The 27,500-nt window shown below is 37.3% G+C and overlaps 1 protein-coding gene across 2 annotated transcripts in view; it reads right to left on the bottom strand.

Annotated features, from left to right (window-relative positions):
- The window catches only part of ZNF407 (zinc finger protein 407), a 349,248-nt gene that overhangs the window by 198,721 nt on the left and 123,027 nt on the right, over positions 1 to 27,500 (bottom strand). For both annotated transcript variants that reach the window (XM_074899312.1, XM_074899311.1), the window contains exon 4: positions 5,419 to 5,493. In XM_074899312.1, coding sequence (XP_074755413.1) covers positions 5,419 to 5,493 — 75 coding nt within the window. The remainder of the gene's footprint in view (positions 1 to 5,418; positions 5,494 to 27,500) is intronic.

Raw genomic sequence — 27,500 nt, 5'->3', positions numbered from 1 at the left:
TGTCTACTCTTCATAGTAAAGCAAATCCATATGATGTGTGTACAAACAACAAGCCAAGAGGAAAGCTAGCTGTGAATTTTCAGAACATCATCTACTTCTAATACCTAAGGAGGCTCAGGTAACCCTAATGGCTTCCTTGTGTTCTTTGGGTCAGGCACAGACAGAGAAGGGCATTCAGGCAGCAAGCGACTGCAGAGCCTGTACCTACACTCACACTCTGAAACAGTATAGCACCAGCCAAGAGCTGAACTCCACAGGAAAGTGCAGCTTTCAAAGGCCAAGTAAGCCTCCAAAATACTTAAAGTTTAACATAGATATTGGGTAAAACTTTAGTTCCTAACCAATGCTAAAACATCAAGTCCTTTCCACACCCCTCCTCTCATCACAAGCTTCCAACTAGTAAATACTTCAAGGAAAAGCTACATTTCCTTCCTTAGGGCTTTTCCAAAGAATGACTCTGTAACTCTCCAAGATTCTTTTTAAGTCAAATGCAGGAAGCAATCAATTAAGTAAGTTTTTCATTCCCATCCCGTTAGACTAGTAATGTTAGGTTGCAGTTGAAAAGCTCAAAAGTATTTGCAAGAAGCAGTAAAAGGTGATGACAAAGCTTGGCGGCCAGACACAGCACCTTACCCTCCAGTGGTTTCAGGTAGCCTCTCTGTGTATTCGTATGTACTAGCAGCACCTCGAACTGGAAATCTTTCTGTGAGGCAGCCACTTGCAGAACTCATTCTTTCAGAACATCAGTCAGTTATTACAAGATGATTGCATACAGATATGTATGTATGACACATCACTTACTGATTTTTGCCACTTGTTTTCCTAAAATCTGCTGTAACATTATCTGGATCTTTTACTTCGCAGGTAAAAGGTAATATTACACAAAACATGCATATCAAATAGTTACTATCGGCAATTTCTCTACTGAAAGTAAAATGTTTCAAAAGAAGGATTAACAGTTCAACTAAATAGAACAGGGTTGGACTGAAGGACTTAATTCCCTTCTAGTTTTACGTTCAAAATAGAAATATCAGGACAATGCAATTTATTACAAAACCGTTTTCTAAAGAGTATACAGAACATCAAACCCACATTCAGGAAAAACCTGGGTCCTTTTTTTTCAGACCTCAAAAGGCCTTCCAATGACATACCATGTAGTCTTGTATATTTTATGATATTTATACCACACATTAGTAGCAGTTGATATTCCAAAATTCACAGGGGCTTATACAAGCACACTGAATGACAGGCACCTAGGGAATTCCTCTTTTTATTTCAAAGCAGTTGTGTGAAAAATAGACAAATTCCAGAAGTATACTATCTTCCAACATTATTTGAAAAAGCATCTCAAATACATTTAGGCTGCTATTACATAGCAATAGGTATTTAGTTACAGCTGTTGCAATCAAGATAAAATTGTTACACAGCTTTTCCAATCAGTATCATTTGAAAATTATATGATCTTCATATGATGTTACTAACTTAGAGTGCTACACTGATCCCATTTTTGAAGCACACAAAAAAAGTGCCAGAACAATCTTACAAAAACCAAATATATTATTAATGACCTTTACAGAAAATATTTTGTAACACAGATTCCAGCTCAGCAAATGTTTGTGCTCCAAGTAACTTTATATATATATGAATGATCCTATTTGACTCAATGGGATTACTCATATGCAAAAAGATATTTCAGAGGCAACTTATCGTTTAAAATTCATAAAATGAGGTAATTAAACAACTGTCAGTAAAAGCCTTTCTGTGGTAAACATATTAAAAAAATAGTTTAAACAGATGTATCAGATAGAATTCTACTTAACAAAGTCTTATATACTATAAAATGCATGTTGTACAGTACTAATGGTGTCCTGAAAAAAAAAATCTCTAAAGAACAGTTAAATATCTTTTTCATATGAAAAATTTCTAAATCCAGAGTTGTACTTATTAGTGGCAAAATTCAGTCTCACTGACAAATGACTTAGTGATTTTATTTTTATTTTCTTGCTTGTATTTTTATGTGTGTATGTATATATATTTTACACTTAATAATGAAACATCTCTGTTCATTCTCTGTTTTGCCACAATTTACACCTGAATAACATCATGATGTAACAGAAATTAGAACTTGGCACCATTAACATTACTGATGCATTCACCTTGTGCTCTACCACATTGTCTCCTAGACACAATAAAGGTGTAGCCAAAGATTTATCCTGCCAATAAGATATAGTTATAGGTCCCATGAAGATTACTGACACTGAAGTACCAAATATGTACTGGCCTTGGACTTAGCAGATAACATGCCAGTTTTGAGACACATTCAAGTTGACAATAAATCAGTATCACAGTTCCAATAACAGGAAAAAATACCTTAGAGGAATTTTTCTGTTAAAACATTCCACTTTTGATTTAGCTATTAAATGGTAATGATCATAATGGACTAGGCAGGAGGGTTTTTTGTGACTGAAATGTGCAGACATTTTACTACAGGGCTATTTTTTTAAACTTCTGTGATTTTCAACTGCACGGTATTTTCCCCTTAAACCAATTTTTTCTTAAAAAAAAAAAAATCAAATGAAAGATGTTTTAGTAGTAATCTGATTATGAATTATACTTGTTTTCTGTAACTGCACATGCAAACACTTCCACAGCCTCCCTTTTGTGCATACAAAAAAAGCAATAGTTATGGGTTATGGAAAGCTAGAGAAAGCAAGGCACTTACTAAATTGTAAATGTATTTTTCCTCTCCCTCTCAGAACTCTCTCTATGTTTGTCACCAGAAATTCTTTTCTGAGAAGTTTGTTAAAAGGGTACCAGTTTCTCAGGATGTATGGGTTATGACTATTTTTTCAAGCACTCTTTTGAACTTATTTCAATTTTCTGTTTTTGATGATAGTCATGCTGACAACTTTTTTTGGTCCATCAAATTCTCAAGTACAATTACATGAATTTACTTTTAATAAATTACCATCTTTGCATATATCAGTCAAACCATGAAGACTAAACACTTGCAAATAAAATGCATTATTAATTTAATTGTCACAGCCTATTTAGCTAGCTTCTATTAGTATTTGCTATAATATGCAATGTATCAGAGGGCAGAATCAAATTCAAAACATAAAGAATAAACTGATTATATTGTCCTAGAGAAATTAAAAAATAGCATGCTTGCAAAATTATAATCAAGGCATTAATGTTTTAAATAGGTAAGAAAAACTATGTAACTTAATTTATAATATGTTTATACCCAAAGTGATGGTTAAACATGCTGAAGAAGGATTTCTTTGGTTCCTAAAGCCATTAAAAGGCATCAAACTCTCTCATAATAGGAAGGGAAAGGTGGAAAGGAAAGCAACAGTGGTTTGATACTTACAGCACTAGATCATGTGGCTTCAACATCCACCATCACCAGTGAGGGACTGCTACTAGAAAATTGTATTTTTGTTGTAACTCTGCCACTACTATTTGATGCTGCTCTATGTTAAGTTGAAGTGCCAGCTAGAAAGGTATTGTAGATAAGAAATATTCAAAAGATGGGTGAAGAAAATGCAAAGGAAAAGAGTATGAAGTCACTCAAATATCACTTGTTTATGCTGGCCGGGGGGTACAGCTGCAACAGCCTGTGTTAGTAGATGGGGCTGGGAGGTTGCAGGCCTTAGCTGGGTTCTCTGCTCCTCGGGCAGCCGAGGCTACAAGGGCTGTGAACCTGCCACTGCATGGAGGGGCGGCAGGGAAGGGACCCCCCTTTCTCCTCCTCCTCTTCGTGCCACACTGGCAGGCCAGCCAGAAAGCCTTTAAGGAATATGGGAAGAAACGGGCAAAATGGAAACGGCCAGAAGGCCTTCAGAAGAAACACGCAAACAAAAGCCAGCAACAACCGATTTAGATTATAGCATCCTGCTTGTTTAGGAATTCATTTCAAGATGATGATCGCTAAAAATATGCCTCTCAGGCTAAGATACTATATTTGGAAATCTATTGTATGTATCCTTTATTGCGCACATATTCAGTAGGGTAACGCAAGTTATCTCTATGTTGTATTTATGATGATTATACAGTAAGTACCCCCTTGTAAAAGAACACATTGGTATTGAATGTTTCCAGTTACAAGATAAGCCACCAGAGCAAAACATTTTTTGTAATTGTTGTGCTATGACAAAAGATAACCAGCACAAATTTTAATATATCTGCTTTGATGAAATTAATCATTGTTTTGATACATCATTCTATATTTTAGATGAAATGGAGTAACTTAAAATTCTTTTAAATAAGCATGTGTTAGGGAAATTCTGGTTAAGCCCTTTGTAGAGGAAATCTCATTAAAAATATAAGCACCACTTAAACAGGTGTTTAGTCAAACATAAAGTGTATATGGTGTGTTAATTTAAAACTCTACTGTTAGGTGACTTGGTGATTTAAGTGTGACAAACTTGTAAGGAAAGAGTCTGGTTGACTACCATTTCCAGCATTTTTAACAAGAAATGAACATGACCCAGAAAGAGTTTTGCAGTGTTCTTCTACAAATCCTAGCTATCATTTATTTTTTTCCTTCTTTAATATCAAAACTAGAAATACTCTTTATTTATGAAAGCCTACAACAGAAAAATGAGTTGTAAGGCAGTAATACTTGAAACAGTATAAAGTATCCAGCAATGATCCCTGCAGGTAGGATACCTCCTCCATCTACCCAGACTGAAAGAGAATTTGCAATCTTTTAGCTAGCCAAAAAACCATCAAGTTTCTAGTTGCCCCAAAAATTCAATGAAATAGCAACAACTATGCCACAGTGTGCCTAATAAATCTGAGGCAAAATCTGTTTATCTGCAAACACAGTGCCATTTTGTTTGTAATACAATTACATTTTAAACCATAGAAAAAATAATCTGCTTGCAAAAAAAGTTTTAAAATTAATAACTGTACACAGATTGAAAAAATAAATTATTTCATTTTAAAAACACTCAAAACACCAATTCTCTGTTTCTGCCCAGGAACACTGAGGAAACTTTCTTTGTTATTCCTCTGTGGCTTTGACCTTAGTGATCAACATAAATCTCAGAAAGTCATTTTATAAACCTATGAGCATCAAGGCCAGCAAGGAAAAAAAAAAAAATTGTACTTGGATGAATAATAACAACTATAGGAATCTTAAGAAAATAATATCACCTGAAAACCCACACCCCAAAAGGTGCAATTCCTACACCTTTTACATAGAATGGATTTCTACAGCAATTTTTCTATTGACATCCACAGACATGTCACAAGCACAAAGCTGGCAGAGCACTTAAGCATGTTAACTTCCTCTGTAGTTGTAGTTGATCTAAAAGTCAAGTCACTTCATTTTGGGTAAGCTAAATATTCCAGATAAGGTCTCCACTTATTGTATAAGGTAAAAGCAGAAAGAATTTTAAAGTAGTTTACCTTTCTTTGGGTGTGCCAACTCCATGCTTGCCCAGTAAATGAGTATTCAAATGCTTCTTCATCACAAATGCCACCCTACCAAACAAACAGAAAACCCAGGAAGATTATTTTTTTTATTAATACTTTTTTTCTTTTTTTTTAATACACAGTATTTTTCTCTTTTGAGCATAGCCTTGAGCATGTTTTACTAAAGGCAATCTTTTAAAAACCCCTCTAGACTACGATCTAAATCTGGGAGTCCATTCTGTAACAGGTTTTCTTCAGATTGCAGTCACTTGGCTATTTTTCTTACGAATAAGTAACCACAACCATATATCACTGGTTGAATGGAAAACCTGTTTCTGCTTCCCTTTGGAAATTAGAACATCTAATACAATATACTGATAGCTTAGTCAATTTTACCTAAATAACATTTCTTAATTTTATAAACCAATACAGTTAAACTTGAATTTATTTAAGCTTAATGGGCCCATCCTGCAACCCTTCTTCATACAAACAGTTCCATTGTTCGTAATGAATAACACAAAAATACAGCAAGATCAGATGCTTTAATCACAGCTTGTGTCTGGTCAAACTTCATTGTATTAATTATTTAAAGAGATATACATGGAAACAAATTAAAAGTCTTAGTTATTTTATAGCATTGTGAAAAAATGGATAGAAAAGGTGAAGCACATGTTCATGAAGACACTTTGAGCAGGAATATTGTTCAAACTGGCAAGACACTGTTGAAAGCATCAAGAGCAGCAACAAAATATATACTACCTAGCCTTATGTCTGTACTAAAGAAAACACAGATAATTTACTTTAATTTTGGTGACATACATAATGAAACAGATAGGAGCCTATCAAGTACCACTCTTCTGCTGATAAGACCATAACATCAATTTAATTATGTCATGTGACTGCTTCATACAATTTAGATATCAGACTGAAGCTTCAAACTAAAATGGTTCTCTCGATAAGCAAAAATTTTACTGCTGCAACTTTCAGTGTGAAAAGGGCTTGCAAACATTTTTGTTAATTATGTATTACAGCTGTCCTTCATAAAGTTAATTACTAATAGCTGAAAGGCAATAGACTCTATTTGCATATGTACATGAAAGGCATGACATATGCAAAAATATGATTTTAATTAGCATTCCATGATATGAAGGGCTACAAATCAAACTGGCATGTTATAAGATTTTTAACATTAAACGCTGAATTCATCTGGACGTGTTTGCAGTAATGGACAATGGAAGGACTGTAAAACACTAGCACTATGGGGTATAAGAGCCACAAAAGCCAAGAGACAGTTTTTTTCCTTTACAAATATGTTAATGTAGCTTCTCCATGTCTGATCTACTTTGGGCACTTTCGCGTTATTACAGAGAATCTCTCTTGTGCATCCCTTAAGGTATAAGAACATAATTCTGTCTTATTTAAATGATAGTGATTTCCTCTTTTTTTACAAAAAGACATTAAAAATTTCTTAAATACTTCTCCCTACACAATTTATAAGTATGGCATCATAATCATTACAACTGTGAATCATCTATCACACCGTTACCATCATTACTATGCAAGTGTCATCAGAATTACTGTACATAGGGAAAATAATTGTAACAAAATAAAACCTGTTCTAGTAACAGCATAAGGCATTCAAAACATACCACCTTTTTTTTTCAGCAGAAACACTATCCATTTCCACATAGACATGAAAGGTACCAAACAGATTTTAATTTAGTAATACCTGTATTTCCTGTTACAAACCTCCATTCTCTAGCTCCTCCAAAACAAAAATAAACCCAAAGATATTACTGTGAAAGGGCAACATGAAATTAAAATTGTAAAGGCATACTTTGCTATTTACATGGAATATAAAGATCCCAACCAGCTACACAGGATTTCCAGGGAAGCTTTTTTTTTTTTTTTTTTTCTCTGAGACCATGTTCTTGGAAGCTTCCAAACAAAAGCTGAACATTTCTTACACTGTGTAACTGCAGGGGGCACAGACAGACATACCTTTTTGCAAAATCAAAGACAAAGGCCTTGTTACTAATGTGAAGCAATTAATCTCACATTAGCTGCCTCCTCTCTGTTGTATCTAGCTTCTAAGTAACCATTTTGCTGCTGTTACACAGCACAAATAAAATGAAGACTGACTCAGTAAGCGTCTCAGTGCCTACTAACATTTTAAGCTTTTAATCTAAGGCTTGAAGACTTAAGACTTGAGGAGTGCAGAATGCCTCTGTGCAAGCCTGGAGTGACCAGCATAGCTCAGGAATAGCTCCCAACCTTACAAAATCAGGCCTTAAAAATGCAAGCAAAGCTGCATTTTCACAAGAAATTGAGAATAAGATTTTAAAATATTACCAGAGATAGCCCTTCTTGAAACAAAATATTTTTTTCCTCAGAATTAAGGCAAAGTCTAAATATCTTGGTTTGGATGCTGAGTTTGAGGACAACAACAACAACAACAACAAAAAAGAGACACAAGTATGGGAATCATTTGATTCTGTTTAGTAAATACTGTGGGTAATTGTAGGAGAGAGGTGGCAACAAAAAGTGGTTTTGGTACATTTAGTAACTCTGGGTTTCTAAGCAATTACTGTTTTAATAGTAAAAAAATATTGGTTTACCTATGCTATTACCTCTGCTGAGGTAAATCAGTTATTCCTAAGATACTGTCCTAGACATAGATGACTTAGCCTTGGTCTTTTCAAATGAATTTTAAGGGAAGTCCGTGTGGCACCACTAAGAACTCAAGGACTGAATGCTTGAAAGATATGTTGCTCTAATCCATCTTCAAATCAAAGGGAATCTTTCCATCAGCTGCACTAAACACCAACTCAAGGCTTCACTGAAGTTCTCTTTTCTTATTTTTTAATTCTAGTGGAAATAGAAATTATTAAATGCTAGAAATTAACTGGTTTTAGAAACACATGAAAAGGGAGTAGGAAAAACCTGTAATTGCTATACTATACTATACTGTTTCCAATACCTGCAAACCCAGCCAGACCCAGCCTGGAACCAGTTTTACAAACTCTGATCTGGACATACTCATCCCCAATTCACATGAAGACAAGAAGTCACAGCCCAGTTGCTCTCCTAAAGGGTCAGGTCTCGAAAGGCAGGAATGTCTAGCATATACATCCAAGTCATGGTCACTGGGACCTCCCTCCATTCATTGGGGAGGCTGCTCCTAGAAGCCTCCTCTTGCAGTGGAAAAAGGTAGGATTTCACTTGCTTGCAGTGGTATTCTGTTGGTTTACCTTTTTTATTGATTTTAAACTACTCTGACTCCAAACCAGCAACATCCTCGGTCTCATACACTCTATGTTCAAACTTCAAGATAAATTAAAGACAAGTTGAAAAATGACACAAAGCTTTAGAACAGCATTCACACTCCCTATGGACATTTTTTCGAACATACACTATAAATAAAAATAACTTTCAAACATAAATATATGATCCTTTCCTAAAATGAGTTTGCAGAATATTCTGTTTTCAGTTTAGAAGAGTTGTGGCTTGTCCACTCATATTCCATGGCAGTCTTCAAAAAGTACTTGGACTCACTCTGAGAATGTAAGTGATTTAGGATCCTCTAAAAACTTGTCTTCAGTTATAAAAGCACATTTCAATGTACAAAATAAACAAAGGGACTTCTAATTCTGGGAATAAAGAAACATATTGGACAATCTTTACTTCCACTTTTTATTCTAGTGTAATACAAGTTCTTCAGCATGTACAATGTTTATCATAACAGTACCCAAGGAATATGAATAATCTGTCATGTATTGTCTGTTCTCTCATTTTCTCTGCAGGGAGAGAATTGTGCTCTGTGAAGTATCTTGTTTTGAGAGGGCAAAAGATTCTAGGGTTTTGAATCTGTAATAGCTCTTTTCTTTTTAGTATGTACATCGCTGTTAGTGAAAAGCCACGTTAAAAAAACAAACACACACAGGCAAACCAAAACAAGCATTCTGGACCTTACAAGTCATGAAATCCGTTATTTCCTGAGTGTTTACCAAGTGCTCAACCTTGGCCTAGTTCCAAGGAAGGAGCTACATCTTACCCCTACCAGAAGTCACTTGAAGCCATGTCAACAGACCAGTCATCTCGTAACAGCACATAACTGCTGAGGAGGACCAGCATGAGAATTTATTTTTGTGGGACTCCACAAACAAGGTATCCAGCAGCTGAAGAGCAATTTTAAATCACTTCTTAGTGGATACATTGCTCTCTGCAACTGCTTGTGGAGAATTTATCTTGCAGACAACAATGTTCAATGACGGCACAAAAGTCCACGAGAATAACAATGAATATCTACCCTTTATTCATATTCTCAATATCCTTTATATCTCCTTTAAGTTGTCCAGAACCTCTTTATACATGAATTTAACTTTGAGAAAACAAGTAAGCTGCTGCATGACATGTGCAAGCACAAAGTACACAGAATGTTTTAAAAATCTCCTTGAAGGTCTTTTACTAAAAAACAAACAAAAAACCCACACCCACCCACAAACAAAACCAAAACAAAAAGGTAGAAGAGAATGCTATTATTTTTAAATTATTAGTATTTAGTACTTGGTTTTATCATAGGTTTCACGCACTCAGAAAGGATAGAATGGTTTACCGTTTTGAATAAATCACCTGGAAAATCTGACAGCTTCAAGGAATAAGAAGAAAAAGGATCTCTTAAAACCTTTATACACCATCACAAAATATGAGGAAATAATATATTATCCTGTCTGCATTAGTTTTTGTTTCCCATGATCTGTGCTTCAATTTCTGTCACTGTATCTTCATCAGAGGCCACAAACCAGAAAAAAATAGGCAAGCTGCATGGATGATGTCAGAAGAGGACAGTACATTCAGGCAAGTAAATCATAGAATTATAGAATGGTGGGGGTTGGAGGGCACCTTAACAATCATCTAGCTCCAATCCCCCTGCCATGGGCAGGGACACCTCCCACTAGATCAGGTTGCTCAAAGCCCCGTCCAGCCTGGCCTGGAATGTTTCCAGGGAGGGGGCAGTCACAGCTTCTCTGGTCAACCTGTGCCGGTGTTTCACCACCCTCACAGCAGAAGAATTTCTTCCTTGCATCTAATCTAAATCTGCCCTCTTTCAGTTTAAAACCATTACCCCTCATCCTGTCACTACACTCCTTGATAAAGAGTCCCTCCCTACCTTTCCTGTAGCCCCCTTTAGGTACTGGAAGGCCCCTGTAAGGTCTCCCCAGAAACTTCTCTTCTCCAGGCTGAACAACCCCAACTCTCTCAGCCTGTCCTCACAGAGGAGGTGCTCCAGCCCCCTGAACATCTTCATGGCCCTCCTCTGGACTTGCTCCAACAGGTCCATGTCCTTCTTACGCTGGAGGCCTCAGAGCACACAGTACTCCAGGTTGTGTCTCACAAGAGTGGAGTAGAGAGAGAGAATTGCCTCGCTGGACCTGCTGGCCACACTTTTCTTGATGCATCCCAGGATACAGTTGGCTTCCTGGGCTGCAAGTGCTCATTGCTGGCTCATAGTCAGTTTTCCATCCACCAACACCCCCAAGTCCTTCTTCACAGGGCTGCTCTCAATCCTCTCATCACCCAGCCTGTATTTGTGCTTGGGATTGCCCCAACCGGTGTGCCGGATCTCACACTTAGCCTTGTTGAACGTCATGAGGTTTGCACGGGCCCACCTCTCAGGCCTGTCCAGGTCCCTCTGGATGGCACATCCCTTCCCTCCAACGTGTCAACCACACCACACAGCTTGGTGTCATCAGCAAACTTGCTGAGGGTGCACTCCATCCCACTGTCTGTGTCGCCAACAAAGATGTTAAACAGCACCAGTGCCAGCACCAACCCCTGAGGAATGCCACTCATCACTGCTGTCCACTTGGACATCGAGCCATTGATCACAACTCTTTGACTGCAATCATACAGTTAATTCCTTATCCACCAAGTGGTTCAGCCATCAAATCCATGTCTCTCAATTCAGAGACAAGGATGTCAAGGATGTCGTATGGGACAGTGTCAAATGCTTAGCAGAAGTCCAGGTAGGTGATGTCAGTTGCTCTTCCTTTATCCACCAACACTGTAACACCCTTGAACAAAGCTACCAAACTCATCAGGCACAATTTGCCTTTAGTGAAGCCATATTGCCTGTCACCAATCACCTCCTTATTTTCCATGTGCTTTAGCATAGTTTACAGGAGGATCCACCCACTGACACAGAGGGAGACACCTCCTCCTTGTCTCCCCTGCCTGTCCTTCCTAAAGAGCCTGTCTCCTTCCATTCCAACACTCCAGTCACGGGAGCCACCCCACCACTCTCTGTGATGACAATAAGATCACAGCCCTGCAGGCATGTCCTTATCTCCAGCTCCTCTTGTTTATTCCCGATGCTATATGCATTTGTGCAGAGGCATTTAAGTTGGGCCCCAAATGAAACTGACTCACTGGATGGAATCCTTTTGTGCTGCTCTTCAGGTGCTCACCTGCTGACCTGTGATCCCCCTCCAGGCTCTGGGCATCTATTGCTGGCACTGGCATCAAGCTGGTAGGATTAGGATAGATTGAGGTTCCCCTTCCCCCGCAATTTTAGATTAACACCCTCTTCACATAACGATATGGACTCAGTGGTTCTTATTACCTGAACAAACTGCTCTTGTTTTTTAGCGTGTCTTGAAATAATCTGCAAACCCTAATTGTTTGTAGTTGAATGAGTGTTTCACACAGAGTCATGCCAGCAGGGATATCAATCAGAAAGAAATAGTGCAGTTTCTCAAGGAATATCATGACTCACATGTATTTCAGAATGTCCAATAAAACTTGTATATGTAATTACAGATTTTTGCATGTACTTTAGATTTGTACATGTTCTATACACAGAAGTAGAACTTCATATATTCAAATCAGCCCTTAGTCAAATAGTATATAAACAGTCTATATGAGCTTAAAAAACTCAGTCTCAAAATGATATAAAAAGTTGCTACTCAAATCTCACCTCTCTGTCAGCATTTTGTACTCAGCAGGTCAGCTTCAGGAACAAGAACATAGAGAAAAATGCAGAAATGGACAGAAAGCAATAGTTTTCTATGAACAAGTAATCTTTTTTTCCATGCATCAAAAGTCTAAATTCCTGGGAATTTCTTCAAGTCCATCATTCATGGATGCTTGCTGATTCTGAAGGGTCCAAACCAGGGCGCTGATAACTCTCTTGCATGACTGCGCGCAAGGGACTCAATTTAAAAGAAAGTATCTGGCAGGGCAGAGTCTGGTGTGGAAGATATCCAGCAGTCTGAAAGGCTTCATGCCCTTTGTGACAAGATGTCAGGTTCAAGTAAATATCTGGCAGGGCGAAGTCTAGTGTAGAAAACATCCAAACATCTGAAAAACTTCATGCCCTCCGTGACAGGACGTCAAGTCCTAGAACCCTGCATAGGAAAGTTGAGGTTTTCTGCTGACTCATTTAGCAGCCAAATGAAGCAGGTCTTACTAGATAACAGTTGTAGTTATTCTTAAGTTAAAAAAAAAAAAAAAAACAAACAGTAACATTTCAGAAGGTTACCCAGTCACCCAGTCTGCAATGTTGAGAGTACTGTGATGCACTGCCTTATACTCCATGCTGACCCCATGTGTTAAAGAAGAATATGGCTATTTCATGCTCCACCCTCACTAACACTGGTAATTAAACCGGAAAGTAAAATGCATATATTTGGCATATGTTGCTCCTTCCTCCTCAACTTCAAGTGCGAGCAACTTGGCAGACAGGAAAATGAAAACTTTTTCTCTTGAAAAGAGAAACCAAAAGAGGTAAACGAGGACTACTTTGTCATCATTAACAAGATGAGAACCACAGTACCACAGCAAGAATATCATGGTAATTCACAGAACCTAAAGGCTAATAAGTTTTACATTTCTGAAAAATATTAGCCTTTCTGCCTTAAGTTTGAAGGCATTTTGTTTTGGATTTTTTTACAATTTTCCATGCAACAATCAGGTATGCTTCTTAATTATTTATTAACATTTAAACTTTTCCAAGGAGATGTTTTGTTGCTGAAGTTCAAAACCCAACATTTTTTAAAATTCATTTTATGGCAACATGAAATCATCAGTGCCACAGACTACAACCTTCTCCTCTAAACCCACCTAATTTCATTTTTACTGTTACTTGTAATGAGCTAGCAATGAAGCCAAGGTGCCCAACAAAATACAATGAAGGGAGAAGACAACTTAGATTAGTGGAACTCTGTACACAGCTTGCACCCAAGGTAGACTTGAGTATCACAGCAGCTACTGTTCCTGACTTGCTTTGAACGGGATGACAGACAACAGGATTGTCAATGTGCTGTTCAATGACCTGCATCAATCTCAGGAATAATTTACTGCTATATCAGACAGATCATTATGGTTGAGTTGCACACTATCAATCAATCAGCTGTATTGTTCCTGCATATTCCTGCATCTATCAACCAGAAGAGAGAGACATCCCTCAGTATGTTCTTGTTGCTTTCTGCCACCAATCTGCGTCCCTCAAGATGTGGAAGAATTATTAGCCACATGGCCATAAATAGCAATAGGCACAATTATCTCTTCTTACATATTCTGGCAAAAGAAACCTGAGTACAAAGGAAGAACAAACTAAATAAACTAGAAAACATCCTTTACTGTTCCTCTCAGGCTGGGTTGCAGAGATCTTGCTATCCAAATGTGTTCAGTCCTCTCAAGATCCCTCTTTTAAGAGATGCATGTAATGATATAAACCATCCAGGACAGAAATATAGTATGTCATTGCAAGGACTGTGGCAAAAGAGGAATATACTGGCAGTATCTACATTATTTCCTCCCCCATGAGAGAACTCATTTATTTGTTATTGTGTGCCTCACCTGAAGTTACTTTATTTTGTAACTGAAATCAGAAAGATTTCCTGTAAGTTAGCTATAGGTCCATTCGATATCAGTATCATTTATGTTTGGGGGTTTTTTTAAATACAAAAAGTACCCTTCAATATCAGATGCAGCAATAAGACAAGTCCAGAAAGTGATAACTGTTATTAACATAAAGATGAGAGGGAACTTAAGAGTGTAACTGGGAACTTTTAGATTTGGAGATACAATTAAAAGCCACTCAATAGCATACAGTGACTATGGCACAGTTTATGTGCACTGACAACAGTTTCCAGACACCACACACTTTGCATCCTTAAAGGATGGAGAAGGCCATTGCACTCTTTAGGGCATAACTCTGCTGAAAATGGGACCTAGTTACTTCAAAAGAATCTTACGGTGGGGGGCTAAAAGTATATAAGGCTGGATTGCAAAGTTAAACATGCTGCATGGACAAATAATTTCAGTAAATGATGCATCATGATACTATACATAACAAATATAGTTTGGACCATATAATTTCACAATACCATAGCAAAAACTACCAGAAAGTCACGTCTGCTGTTTCAAGCCATAGCAGCATGCAAACCAAGGGAAATGCTAGTCAGCCTGAAGTGATTTAGTAGAGGATTTCTCTGAAAACAAGAAGTGGATCTTTCCTTACGGTACCCTATGACATCTTAAATGGAGAGTTTCAAGTGGTGGCATCCTCTCACCACCACCACCCTTCAAACATCAGGAATTAGGAAGGCTCTGAAATTCACAGAAAATATAATTTACAAATAGATTAAAAATTAATGACCAGTGAAGTAGGTCAGACCAAAAAAACCAAACAAACAAACAAACAAAATGCAATCAATTTTAGGGAATGTGTACCTTTGAATTCTCCCCCAAACACCTATGCTTAGAAACAAAACTGAGGTTGTCCATGCACCACTCCTAAAAATAACAAATCTACTTCAACAATATGCTGCTGAGTATTCTTCTTGAACAAAATAAAATGTAATAAGGTATTTTATTTTTGTTTTAAACCTGAATTTTCCTACTAAATGTGAACTGATCTACTGTCCATCTAAATATCCACAATTCTGTCAAAGAAAACATTGGCTAGTAAAAAACTGAAATAGAAGATTGCTTATTACACAGAATATTGCTAAACTGTAAGTCAACAAATAGCCCTCTACTTATTTTGTTTGCTTAATAAGCATAGTAAAAATAACTGAACAGTGGCAAAAACTTTTAAGTCAGAAGGTGTTCACTCTGTCAGGAAATCACCTTACAAATACATGAGAAAATTAGTACCGCTACAAGAAATGTTTGTTTCAATATTCAGAGGAGTTAATGAATGTTAAGTGATAATGCTAGACAGCAGCAGTATGTAATTACATTTCTAAACACACCTTACCAAATCACTTCTAAGCTAAAAGAATCACATGTTCTATTAATTTTCATTGGTTATCAAACATCTGTAACTGTCACCTCTAACAGGTGTTTGGTAATCTAACAGCTGCACAAAGTACTAAAAAAAAAAAAAAAGAAAGAAAAAAAAAATCCCACAAGCCAGAATCACAGTGTGATTTCTGTAGCACTGCTATCAACCTCTCGGTCTACCACAATGCAGAACCTCTACCTATAAATTCTGAAATGCAACCATAGGCTGTGTTGGGAATGCCTTCCATCTGAGAGAGGCTACCCTCAACATCCAGAAACAGGACAGCAGCATAGAACATACTTGTTATGCTAAATGAGGCTGCAGGAATTCTTTAAACATGAATGAAGGTTTACAGTTATAAGCATCGTGATCCAAAAGAGCACTTACCAACCCTACTACTGACAAACTGCTTATGCCCTCTCTTTTCTGACAGTATATACATTCAGCATTCCCACAGCGCTGGTCCTTCCTCCCTTTTCCATTCCCTCCCTTCTTTCAGACATTGGCCTGTCTCCCTTCTCAAGATCCAGTCCATTTCCTAGCATGCTCAGGACTTCAGATACAGAATTTGATGCAGGGCATCAGCTCTATGTATCATCATCTTGCATCTGAAAAGAGACATCAGGATGAACAGACTAATGCTTGAACTGGAAAGTTCTTCAAAGTAGATTCAACCTTTTGGGAAAGTCAAGTGAAACACATCTGTAGGGTGCCCTGACATGAGTTCTGAAATACCTGACTTCCTGCAGACAGTTTGTACAGAGCTCCCTAGTGATTCTAAAGAACAAAGTCTACATATGTTGAAAGTGTAAGAAACAGCCTTCAAGGCTAACTCAAAATAAGGATGTTTCAATAAATTTCTACTTAAAAGTAGAATGGATAGAGCCAAACAAATATACTTAATTTTAACCTTTTGTTCTTCCTGAACAAAAAGTCACTTTTGAAGTTGTAGCTTCTTCCTAACTGCTCAGAAATTGCAATGCAGACTAATTCACCAGTTTTTTGCAGAGCTTCTACAGGAAGCGCTATATTTGAGAGTGAAATCCTCATCATCAAAAGAATCTACTCTTACCTGTCTTTAAAGGAAATCAAAACAAATGTAAAGGTAGTTGATTGTGGGCTAGAAAACATGTAGGGCCTGCAGTAGCAGTGCCACCATATATACCTCAGTTCAGCAGCTACAATGCCTGTGATCTTTCACAAAGTTGAAAGGTACAAAGAAAGGAATGAGATGAGTAAATTGGTCACTATCTTTTGACTGAACTGCTCAGAAGTCATACACAGTAAGAAGAAATACACAATTTTCATTGACAATTTACCCACAATTTGAGAATGCTGCTGGTGATAGATGGTGGCTAGAGCTAAGACTCTGCAGTCTGCTTGATCTGCGAGAGTAGTGAGAATCTTGCCCTAAGGTCTTTGCTTGACATAGAAAAGCGAGTGCTTGTTGATTTGTTTATTCCTGAGACTTAAATTCAGCTGTAAAACACATCCTTATTGCCTTACATCCAGGCATTCCACAAGACTGTTTGACTTAAGGTAGAAAGCAAAATACTTCAGAATATCTGTAAGCTAAAATAGATGTAACTGGATGAACACAGATGAACATTTAACACCATTCTGGTCAAATCAGAACAGACTGGTTCTAGCAAGGAAAAAAAAGGTAATCCTTTGGATGAGATTGGTTTCAGCCCGCAGAAATTCATCTGGTACTTGTATACACATAAATATATTTGCAGCACAGGGAAAAAAGAAGAGGACACCCACCTTGCTTCTGGCCTTCCTTGTCCAAGGGCTCTCAAGCCTAACCATTGGTACCTCGGAGACTAAGAACCACCAACCACTCTAGCATGAGACCAACCATACAGTATGGCTAGAATGCTTGATTAATACTTGATTTTGCGTTGTAGAAAGACACCTTCATTAGTAGTTGAGCACAAATAAAAGCTTGGAGTTTTCAATCTTAAGTGGCTCTCTCCAGACATCACAGACATCACAGTAATCACAGCCATCCCCAAATCTCCCCAAAATCTCAGAGTTGTAATAACTTCCTACTCCTACCAGGGAAGGAGGAGGAAGCTGGCTGAAGAAAGTAACAGGGACTGTTAGAGGAAACCATGATATGCAGACCAGGAAGACTCTTCTGCACTCTACAAGTACTACAAAACTCTCAAATTACGGCACTGAATGTAGAGCTTGCAGATGATATTAAGAGCAGCGTGGCAGCATATCCAAATGAGAATTCCATGTGGTAACAGGGGTGTTACTCCACACGTCCCATGAGCAATTGGTAACACCTCTCATCACTTCAGCCACAGACTTAGCAGGAGAATTACTAGTCACTAAAGCTGCCAAGCACAAAGTTTGGCGTTTCTTAGGTTTGCCTTTGATATCCAGCAGGATTCACTTCAGATACAAAAGTCCAAAGTCAGGACTGCAGGGATTAATAGAGTACTCAGCTGGGATATAATTGTTATTGGAGCAATAAGGACAATAAAAAACCCCACTGAATTTAGAAGGATGTTTTGCACAAAAAAAAAAAAAAAAAGCCATTCCCACAGTCCAGTATGGATGTTATGTGCACGAGATATGAAGACTGTTACCAGCCTGAGAAAACCAAAGGAATATAGATCAGACAAATCAGTACAGTCATAAAGATGATATCTGTGACACAGCAGATGATGTTCTCTGGCAAAGAATATTCCAGTCCCAGCCAGCAGTTGAGATTAACTCTGACCATTTCTGGCCACAAATCAAACATGAGAGAGATGGGAACTACACAGGTGCCCAATGGAATTAAGAAAAAAACATCTTTGATCTCAAGGGCCTAGATATACTTACATACACATATTGAGTGTACATATGAACAAACAAGTGAAGGAGAAATAAGATTTTCTTTGCAACAAGACTGATGTTATCGAAACAAGAAAGGAGAATTGATAAATTACCTGAAAAGATACAATAAAAGGAATTCAGCTTTTTCTGATCTTGCCAATCAAGCTTGAGGTACGTTACTAACAGGATAAATTACAAAACTTTGGGTTTTATATACAAAGTGACAACCTGGTCCTATAAAGAGACATAAACCACGTCTCTTTAAAAGAAAAATTATTTTCAGTATCAATGTTTTCCTGAAATGAAGCTTCAATTAAAGGGTTTTTCCTTTTCTGATCCTTGCTGTCATTGAAACCACACCTCAATAAAGCCTTATCTCAAGTGCTTGCATGAAATGATGGGATCCCACAGGTCCACTTTTAGAAGGGGATCCTGACAGCAAAGGTGACACAAGTACCAACACACACAGTGGTACTCCATTTTATTCAGTATTGCATCACATTTTGATTTTCATCAATGTATTCCTGTTAGAGCACTGAAATTTAATAAATATGTTCGCAACTGAGTCATGTGTATACAAAAACACCGACATGTCAAAATGACCACCTGAAAATACCATCTTTCCCAGAGGCTGCTTGCAGCTATGGAACAGAGCACATAACCACCCACATGTTTCACTTTGTAACACGATGCAAGTAAAATGGCTCTCACTTTGGAGGAAACGCAACTCCCCACTGTTTGACCCATGAGACCCTCACTGCATTCTGCGCATCAGAAGGGCTGAGTTGCCCGGGATGGTTTTCAGCCAAGAAAGGCCTCAAATTTTAGGCAGTTTAAATTATGCTCTGCAAAGATTAAATACGTACAAAATGCTTTCTTATTTGTTATAAGCAGAAACAAGCAAACAAACAAACAAAAAAATCAAAGGTCTGTTATATTTCTTTACAATTTCTCAGATGAACAGAACCCCCAAAACCATTATTTATGACATGAAATGTCTGTGTGTGGACAGAGGCAGGAATAGTCTGATCAGTGTGCAACTTCTGTAGTACTGAATAGTAGGTGATGTTACGTTCACCATAGCCACATAGATAGATGAAATTGATTTTATAAAGAGTTACAAATAAAATAGTCCAAAATATTAACCAATAAACACATGCCTGGGTGGAAAAGTCTATTATAAAATTACTGTAAAGATCCTCAAACTGTTCAGGGGAGAAAAAAGTCCAATTTTCCACATAACCTGAGAGTGCAGAGTTTTCTGATAATAAGATCCAAGGAACCTGTAAACCCAAGGCTCTAATTTTCTTATGGCGACTGTGTAATATTTTGCAAAGTAAAATTGACTGAGATGGAAGCTATTTTGCATGGTACAGTGGCGATGGCTAACAAATGAGAGTTTTGTGGGCTGAATGTTAGTCCCCTGCCTCATCTGCCACCCCTAATGACAGCAGCCACCTGCTGTTTTATTGTCACAGCTGGAGCCGGTTCACACTCCTTGGTGCTGAGCTCTGCCCATGAGCGCCAAGCTCTCGCCTCGCCTCATTACTTTGATGAACTTTTTATGGTCAGCACCCATGAAGACCTCATCTAGGACTATACAACCTAGATCGGCTTCAGGGAGTGCTTCCAGCTAGCATGAGGTGATAATACACAGTGACACCACGGCTGCTACTGCCTGTCACTTAGTCAAGTCACTGTATTATACTTCTGGCTCTACAGGGCCCTCAACAGGTAAAATGCCATGAAATTCTCCTATATAATAAAGTTCACTCTCTCTTTTTTCACATTGCAATATAGAGATCATATCCCACTAGCAAAACTTAGTTTTTCAATGATAGATATTAAAATAAAAAATGTATTGTGCTGTTTACTACAAAAAAACTACAGACAAGCAATTTCTACATTCCCTAGACATAAACCCACTGCCTTCCTAAAAAAAAAAGTACCCCGACATTAAAGAAAGCAACCATGAAAACCACATTACAGCTTGATTAACACCCCCAAATAGGGAAAAAGATAATCGCATGCATTTTACAAGAGAAGGACCGTTTTAACTTAAAGAGCAGAAAGCACAGAAACAAAAATCAAGCCACTCAAATCAAATTATTACCCGAATGAATCCACACTGGAGAATGATACATGTTACTTCCCCCCGCCCCAATAGATATGATAATATATCAAATCAAATCAAGATAAAAATGAAGCAGAGCCTTTTACATCTTTTTACTTAATCAGAGCAGTCTGTTACTATTTTCTACTAATTTAAAAGCAAATATAATCATCCTTTCCTTTTCAAAATTTTTTTTGTGCTAACAAACACTCTAAATCTCCTGAGCCCATGCACAATTTTAAACTTCATCAGAAATTTTTTTTATAGATGCGTTTAGAGCAGACTGTCTTATGCTTGATCACTGAAATTTAACCCCAGGTTTACTTTCAGCAGTAGAATAATCTTTTTGGTGTCAACAGAGCTTTACATCTGCCCATATTTACATATATCATTAAGATTAATATATGTGCTATTAATAATAATTTCATTAACATTCTGAAATCATCAAATAACATTTTGACTTTTGAATGGCTGTAGGCTATTATAAGCCTAAAAACCAGAACATTTTCAGTATTCATTCTGTAGCAATCCAGCTGATCAGTTTTGACAAATTCATGCAATGTTATAAGCCATTAAACTTCATTTAGTTTCATTTAAAAATTCCACCTAAAAAGAAAAAGCAACCGTCTTTTTTGTACAGACAGTACAATTTCCAGTAAATACCAGCTCCCAGGATCCTCTAGAAAGATTTTTTTTTTTTAACTGAAATGTTTTTAAATTTATCACAAATAGAGTCTTTGAAATGATAGTTTTGAGACCACTGACCTAGCAAGAACTGAACATCTCTAATGTGGTATGGTGCAATTTAGCTCCTCTTGACAAGGGACAGTGGTGCTGATGCCCTGCGCTTCACGTAAGACCCCTACGACAGGTGGAACTTTAAAAATGTTGCTGAGTGCAGAGATTATTCTACATTTCTGAGAATTTACTTATGCAAGCCCTTCTTTATTAGTGCTTTTTAAATGTGACCTAAGCTGCAGTTGAAGAGCCAGGGAAAAGAAGAAAAAAAAAAAAAAAAGATCCAACAAAGGTTTCCATTCTGCTAAGCTGAGCAATTCCCATACAGTCTTCTGAAAAGTATCAAGAGAACTGGAGGACACACAGAACCTTGTGGAACCACGGCCTAAAATGTGTGAACAGTCCCATTAAATATAAATTTCTCTACCAATATAATTTCAAACGCTTGTCTTCTGCGTGAGTTCAATAAGACAACTTCTTGTGAAGCACAGTGACATGCTGATCACATCCTTTGGAGAGTCCAAGAGGAGAAAATTGCTTTTAAAGGAAAATAGGAATCCCCTTCTTTTGTCTAGATGATGTATCTGTCAAATGCATAATCTGTAGGACCCATTTCATACCCTTAAAAACGGAATATCAAAGATGCAGCTTGATCAATGCATGGTAAGACACTATGAAATGGACAAACTGCCTCAGTGGAACAATCAATGGTTTCAATACAACAATCTCATAATGGTGCTGGCAATCAAATAAAAATGTCCGGGAGAGTTTTTTCCCCTTTAAAAAAAAAAACCCAAAACACCCACTAGTGCATCAGCTGTACTATACCTATTGCATGATTTGTGATATGACACACTTAATCCATCTAATAAGTTCCTCTTTTATCAATTTTGAATCCATAACAAAACTCTAAAGCTGCAGTTAACTAGGTATTTATTCTCCTGTTATAAAGGAATTTGTTAAAGGATGCATGGCTGTCCAGACTAGCTATATTTGCTCACTGCCCTACAAGAGTAGCCTGCATGCATGTATAAATATTTGAAAATATTCCTTTTTCCTTTGCAGCACTGTGCTGCCTTAGCATTATGACTGTGTTTTTGAGTTGCACTCTGAAATGTAACTTCAAATTATCCAGTGCTTACAGTTCACTGGTCTGTAATTCTTAATATCCCTCTGTTTTCCATCAATTTTAATCACTATTATTTTAAGTTCATTTTCCATGCCCTTTCCATTGTGATTTTTTTCCAATGTGACAACAAACATCAGTGCCATTTCTGATAGTGACTTTTATTGGAGTAAGAAAAAAAAAAAATTAAAAGAGGAGCTATGAGAACATAATCAGACACTAATAACTTGTGGTCGGTATAAAGATGAGCTCCATGTGAACAGATAGTCCAGAGTTGACAGAATTTGTATCCAATTGGTAATCACCTGAGACATTCAGCCCCCTGAACAATAAATTTCTATAAGATGATCCCTTAACCCATCACCAGTTGGTCATGCTACTGCATTTCAACAATAACAACAAAAAGGGAAGCACTTTACATTTTCTATTTAAATCTCCACAGTACAGAACAGTCATGTTGGAAAGTTCCCAGACCTCTTTTCTCATCTACTACACAAAAGTTTTGAAAATGAACCCTACGAAAATAGGAATAGGCATATGAAATTATGTGGTTTAACATAAATATTCTGTCTTCTGTACTTACTCCAAGCACACAAAGAAGCTTTCAATGTACATATTTTTCCTTGTACTGAACAGAAATACATGTTGATCATAAAAAATGGCTAAACTTTTATGCCTGCTGTTAAAGAAAAAGATATTCATAGGAATGATATTGGAGACATTGCTGAGGAATTGTTCACCCTTTAAAAAATATTATCTCTGTAATGCTGCCAGTGCCAGTGTCAAGTTGGGCAATTAGCCAATTAAGTGTGAATAAGATCTGCCAAGAAGCTGTTTTATTTTTGCCTTGGAATATTTGTGTATCTGTGAGCTGGTGTGTGTTTGTGTTCATGCATCAGTGGAATCTAGTTGTTCATGCCAGGTTTTCTTATCACACTTTTCTGCCTCTTTGAACTTGCACATTCCAGCAATACAAAATGGACACATGTCTGCTGATAATGTCAACATACTTACATTCACAAGGAGACATTTTGTGTAACTAGATCTAAAGTAGCCTTTTTTGTGTTCATTACCTGACCCTGTCTGCTTACACAATACTAGAAGAGCCGTTCATGGAAAGAACTCCAATACTGCAAGCACCTCTAAGATGTTAAAAGACAACAGATGTGGAAGAAATCAGCATCTGATTACAATATCCCTGGCTAAATACTCTCCTAGAAACCCCATTTTTACATGTTATCTGAAGGAAATTCTCACTTCTCATAGCAGACCAAATTCAATAAGGTGCTGAGAGCATCCCGTTATCTCTTTAATTTAGATCGCATTATCCTTTAGACTCCTGTACATTCATCTAGGAAATTCCACTTGGAAATATGAGTAGGTACAAAACACATTAAACGCACTCTGACTAGGGGGCCACCACTTAGAAAACTTGAGACATAACCAGATTGTCTATTTCTTTTATTTCTATCTCTTTGTCCAGAGTAAAAAACTCTGGGTGGTTTTGGAGGTTTGGTTCTTTTTGTTTGTTTGTTTGGGTTGTTTTGGGTTGTGGGGTTTTGGTGTTTTGTTTTGGGTTTTTTTAGTTTGTTTTGTTGGTTAATTTTTGTTTTGTTTTGGAGGGGGGGGGGGGGGGGCAGACCAACCAACTAACTGCAAGCCTTTATCTTAATTCAATAGTAAAAGAAAGTACAATCATTCCAAACAAAAATCTTTCAACAGTTTTGATACAGTCGTTCAAAATTCAAAACAATGCAAAAAAAATATACACAATTTATAAATCAAAACTGAACAGTGCCAAATATAAACAGAAGTATGAAAAACCCCTTTCATAACATTTCAGAATACAGATAATGCCTGGCATTGAAGCTACCTTCTTGAATACCTATTAGAGAACTTCACAAATCTTAACAGTACTGACTACTCATTCAGAATTTACCATCACTTCCGCTAAAAAGACATCCAAATTTTCAAGAAATGTTTTTAAACAGCCCTGATGAATATTAGTATATTTTGTAAAACAAAGTACATATAAGGCTAGTGAAAGTAATTCCCTAATATTACCTACTGCCTGTAATCAGGGATTATGGAGGAAGGTTAGGTACGAGTTAGTAAGTATGGCACTGACAAACTTCAAACTCATAGCTATTAAGTCTCTTTTATTAAGGCATTACATAAATGAAGCATGTGAGTGACAGATGTTCTTATACAGAGACTCACAGTCAAGACTACCATTTTTCCTAATAAATCCCACCAGTCAGAAGAGGAACGCTGTGCCTAGCTACAGCACCAGTTAACCCCTAGATTTGTCAGAACACACAACTGCTGTGTCTAAGAGTGAAGCTGGTACAATAATACCCCATTGCACACTGAAGATCCAGTTCATGCTTGCTAATTGTGTCCCGTCTCCAGCAGCTGTGCTGGAGAGGAACTTGTCAGCAGAAAGGGTTGTTTTACTAAATGCTATCAACTTCTCCACGGATCCCCTCAGTTGGAGATGTTCAGAAATGGGATGCACCACCACCTAACTCTTCCCTCTTCTGGGACACAACTCTGAGCAGAGAAGGGACCAACATCACCTACATATCTTTGCCCTTGCTTTTTATACAATCTGTACCAAAGGGGAAAAAGAGCTAGCATAAAGTCATTGACAGAAGTGAGCGAGAAGATTATTTCGAGTACTTTTCACTTTAAAATGGAATTCCCTGTTTCAGCATTCTTCTCATATTCTGCTACATACATCTGTAGATCTTACATCTGTGGTAGCCAAAGAATTCTGCTTTTCATTATGACTTCAGTAAGCAGGAGCGCCACATTTCTTCTTACCTTTTTGTAACTGCATCACTAAAAACAGGATTATAAAACATTCAGAAAGGATGTATTTCATTTCAGCAACAAGTCGAATTAAACTGAAAATATTATTTTTTTAAATATTTTAGAAGATTTGATATTTTTGTTTCCAGCGTATCTCTAAACTAATGCAAATGTACTTCCTCTGTAGAAGAGAGCAAACAAGTGTTGGTTTCACTACAGTACATATGATCTAGATACCAAGGTCTAACTAAAATCATAACATATTTATCACCATCTAGCATTTGGCTTGTATATGATGTCCACAGGCACATGTAGTGATAGCTGTCAAACTACATTCTACTTCTGGCATAAATGAGCATAACAACAAAGACAAGAAATGAAGTGCAGTACAGAGTAACAACACAGCCTGGAATTTAGCCCATAGTAAAGAAACAGTCAAATTAATTATTGACCTCAGTGATGGATGCTCATGCTTACAGTGGCAGAATATTTCAGAAGTCACCAAGCTTCATGGGGCTTGTTTCTACTAAAGGTGCTAAAATTGTTTTAGAAATACAGTATCCTTCTCCCTTCCTTTCTCTTTCACTATATCAGAGATCAGCCCTTCCTGGAGAAGGACAAAGAAAAGGACATGACCCATCCTCCTCAGATCTCAACTGCTTGTTCCCATGCTATTTAAGGATAAGCATATTTCAAGTATTCTATACCCAAAAAAAGCCTCATGGTACTCTCTTGCAAGGAAAAAGGAATACAAATGAATGTGGGGTGGAAAAAGAAAAAAAGGGAAAGAAAAACAGATTATCAGTGACTAAGGTCCTAGTTGCTTTCCAAAGTCTTGTCTATATTTCATATTTTAATATTTTAGTTTAATTTCACAGCAACCTTTTCTTCCTCCTTGGTCTGCTTATGGTCATTTTTCTATTACTTCCTTTCCTACTTCTCCCTTGAACTGGAGATATTCCATACCTGTATACCTCAAAAGATTTTTGCAAGTCTGCATCTATCTCTCAATCTTAGAGAGAAACCATGATTCTCAGAAGCAAAGATGAATTTCGAGTCAACCCTTACAAATGCTATCAGTAATAAAGATGAAGTAGTTTTAGTGGCTGGGGAAAAACAAACAAACCAACCAACTCCACAGAACAGAAAGAAGAGAATATTGCTTGGCCATGCATTGCATTACAAGGGAGTAGTGATGGCGAAAGCAGCCAGTAGCATCACCTGCAACATTATATGGTCCACTGGCACAAGATTAAGACAAAGTCCTTCCATTTAAACTGGACAGGCAAATTACAGAGAATGTCCATCATTCAGAAATGACTTGGGTTATTGACAATGCCGAGAAAGTCCTTCATGACATTTCTGAAGCACAGAGGCAACAGTTAGAGAATACACATACCTTTTTTCCTCAGATCACACTTTCCTTATTTTTTTTTTAATAGATTATTAAATTTATATATAAGTCAAGTTCCTGACAGCTTCTTATTTCTTCATCTTCTGTCATTCAGTAGTGAACAGGTAAAAAAATACATAGTCCTTTTCTGCGGCAACAAATTCCCAAACCAACCATGGCACTTCATACAACTAACAGTTTCCCAATGATCCAAAAGCCCCTAATTCCACTAGTTCACAGGCCACTAATGGATAGTTTTTCCTGAGAACCTCTTGATTTAAATTTTAAAAAAAAAAAAAAAAAAGAAAAAGAGAGAGATATGACCAGATGTAACCAGGGACCAATAGGCTTAAAATTTTTTTTCAGTCCTTCAATCCTCATGTAGTACCCAAAGTAAATTTTATCTGTCTGACGACTAGTCAAACCAAACCCATACAAATATACATGAAGAACACCTGCTAAGGCTTCAGAGACAATCTGATACAGAACAATATAGTTGTTCAGTAGGAAACGGAAAAACGGGAAATATCCTAAAAATCAGTGGACTGCATGCCAGGCAGAACACATCGCAATTCTAAGCTGTATAAACAGAGAAAAGTTAAAGGGCATCTAATCTTTAAATTCTTTAAATTAGTTACACTAAATCCTATACTAGTTTAACTGTTACAGTAAATCCTTAAAATAAATATTATTCACCAAAGGCCATGGCAACTTGTGCCATATTTGTAAACCCCTGGCCACCTTGAATGAGATCAAACTCATTCCG

The sequence above is a fragment of the Athene noctua genome, chromosome 2 (assembly GCF_965140245.1).
Source record: "Athene noctua chromosome 2, bAthNoc1.hap1.1, whole genome shotgun sequence".
Classification (NCBI taxonomy): Eukaryota; Metazoa; Chordata; class Aves; order Strigiformes; family Strigidae; genus Athene; species Athene noctua.
This window is presented reverse-complemented; position numbering and strand designations above follow the sequence as displayed.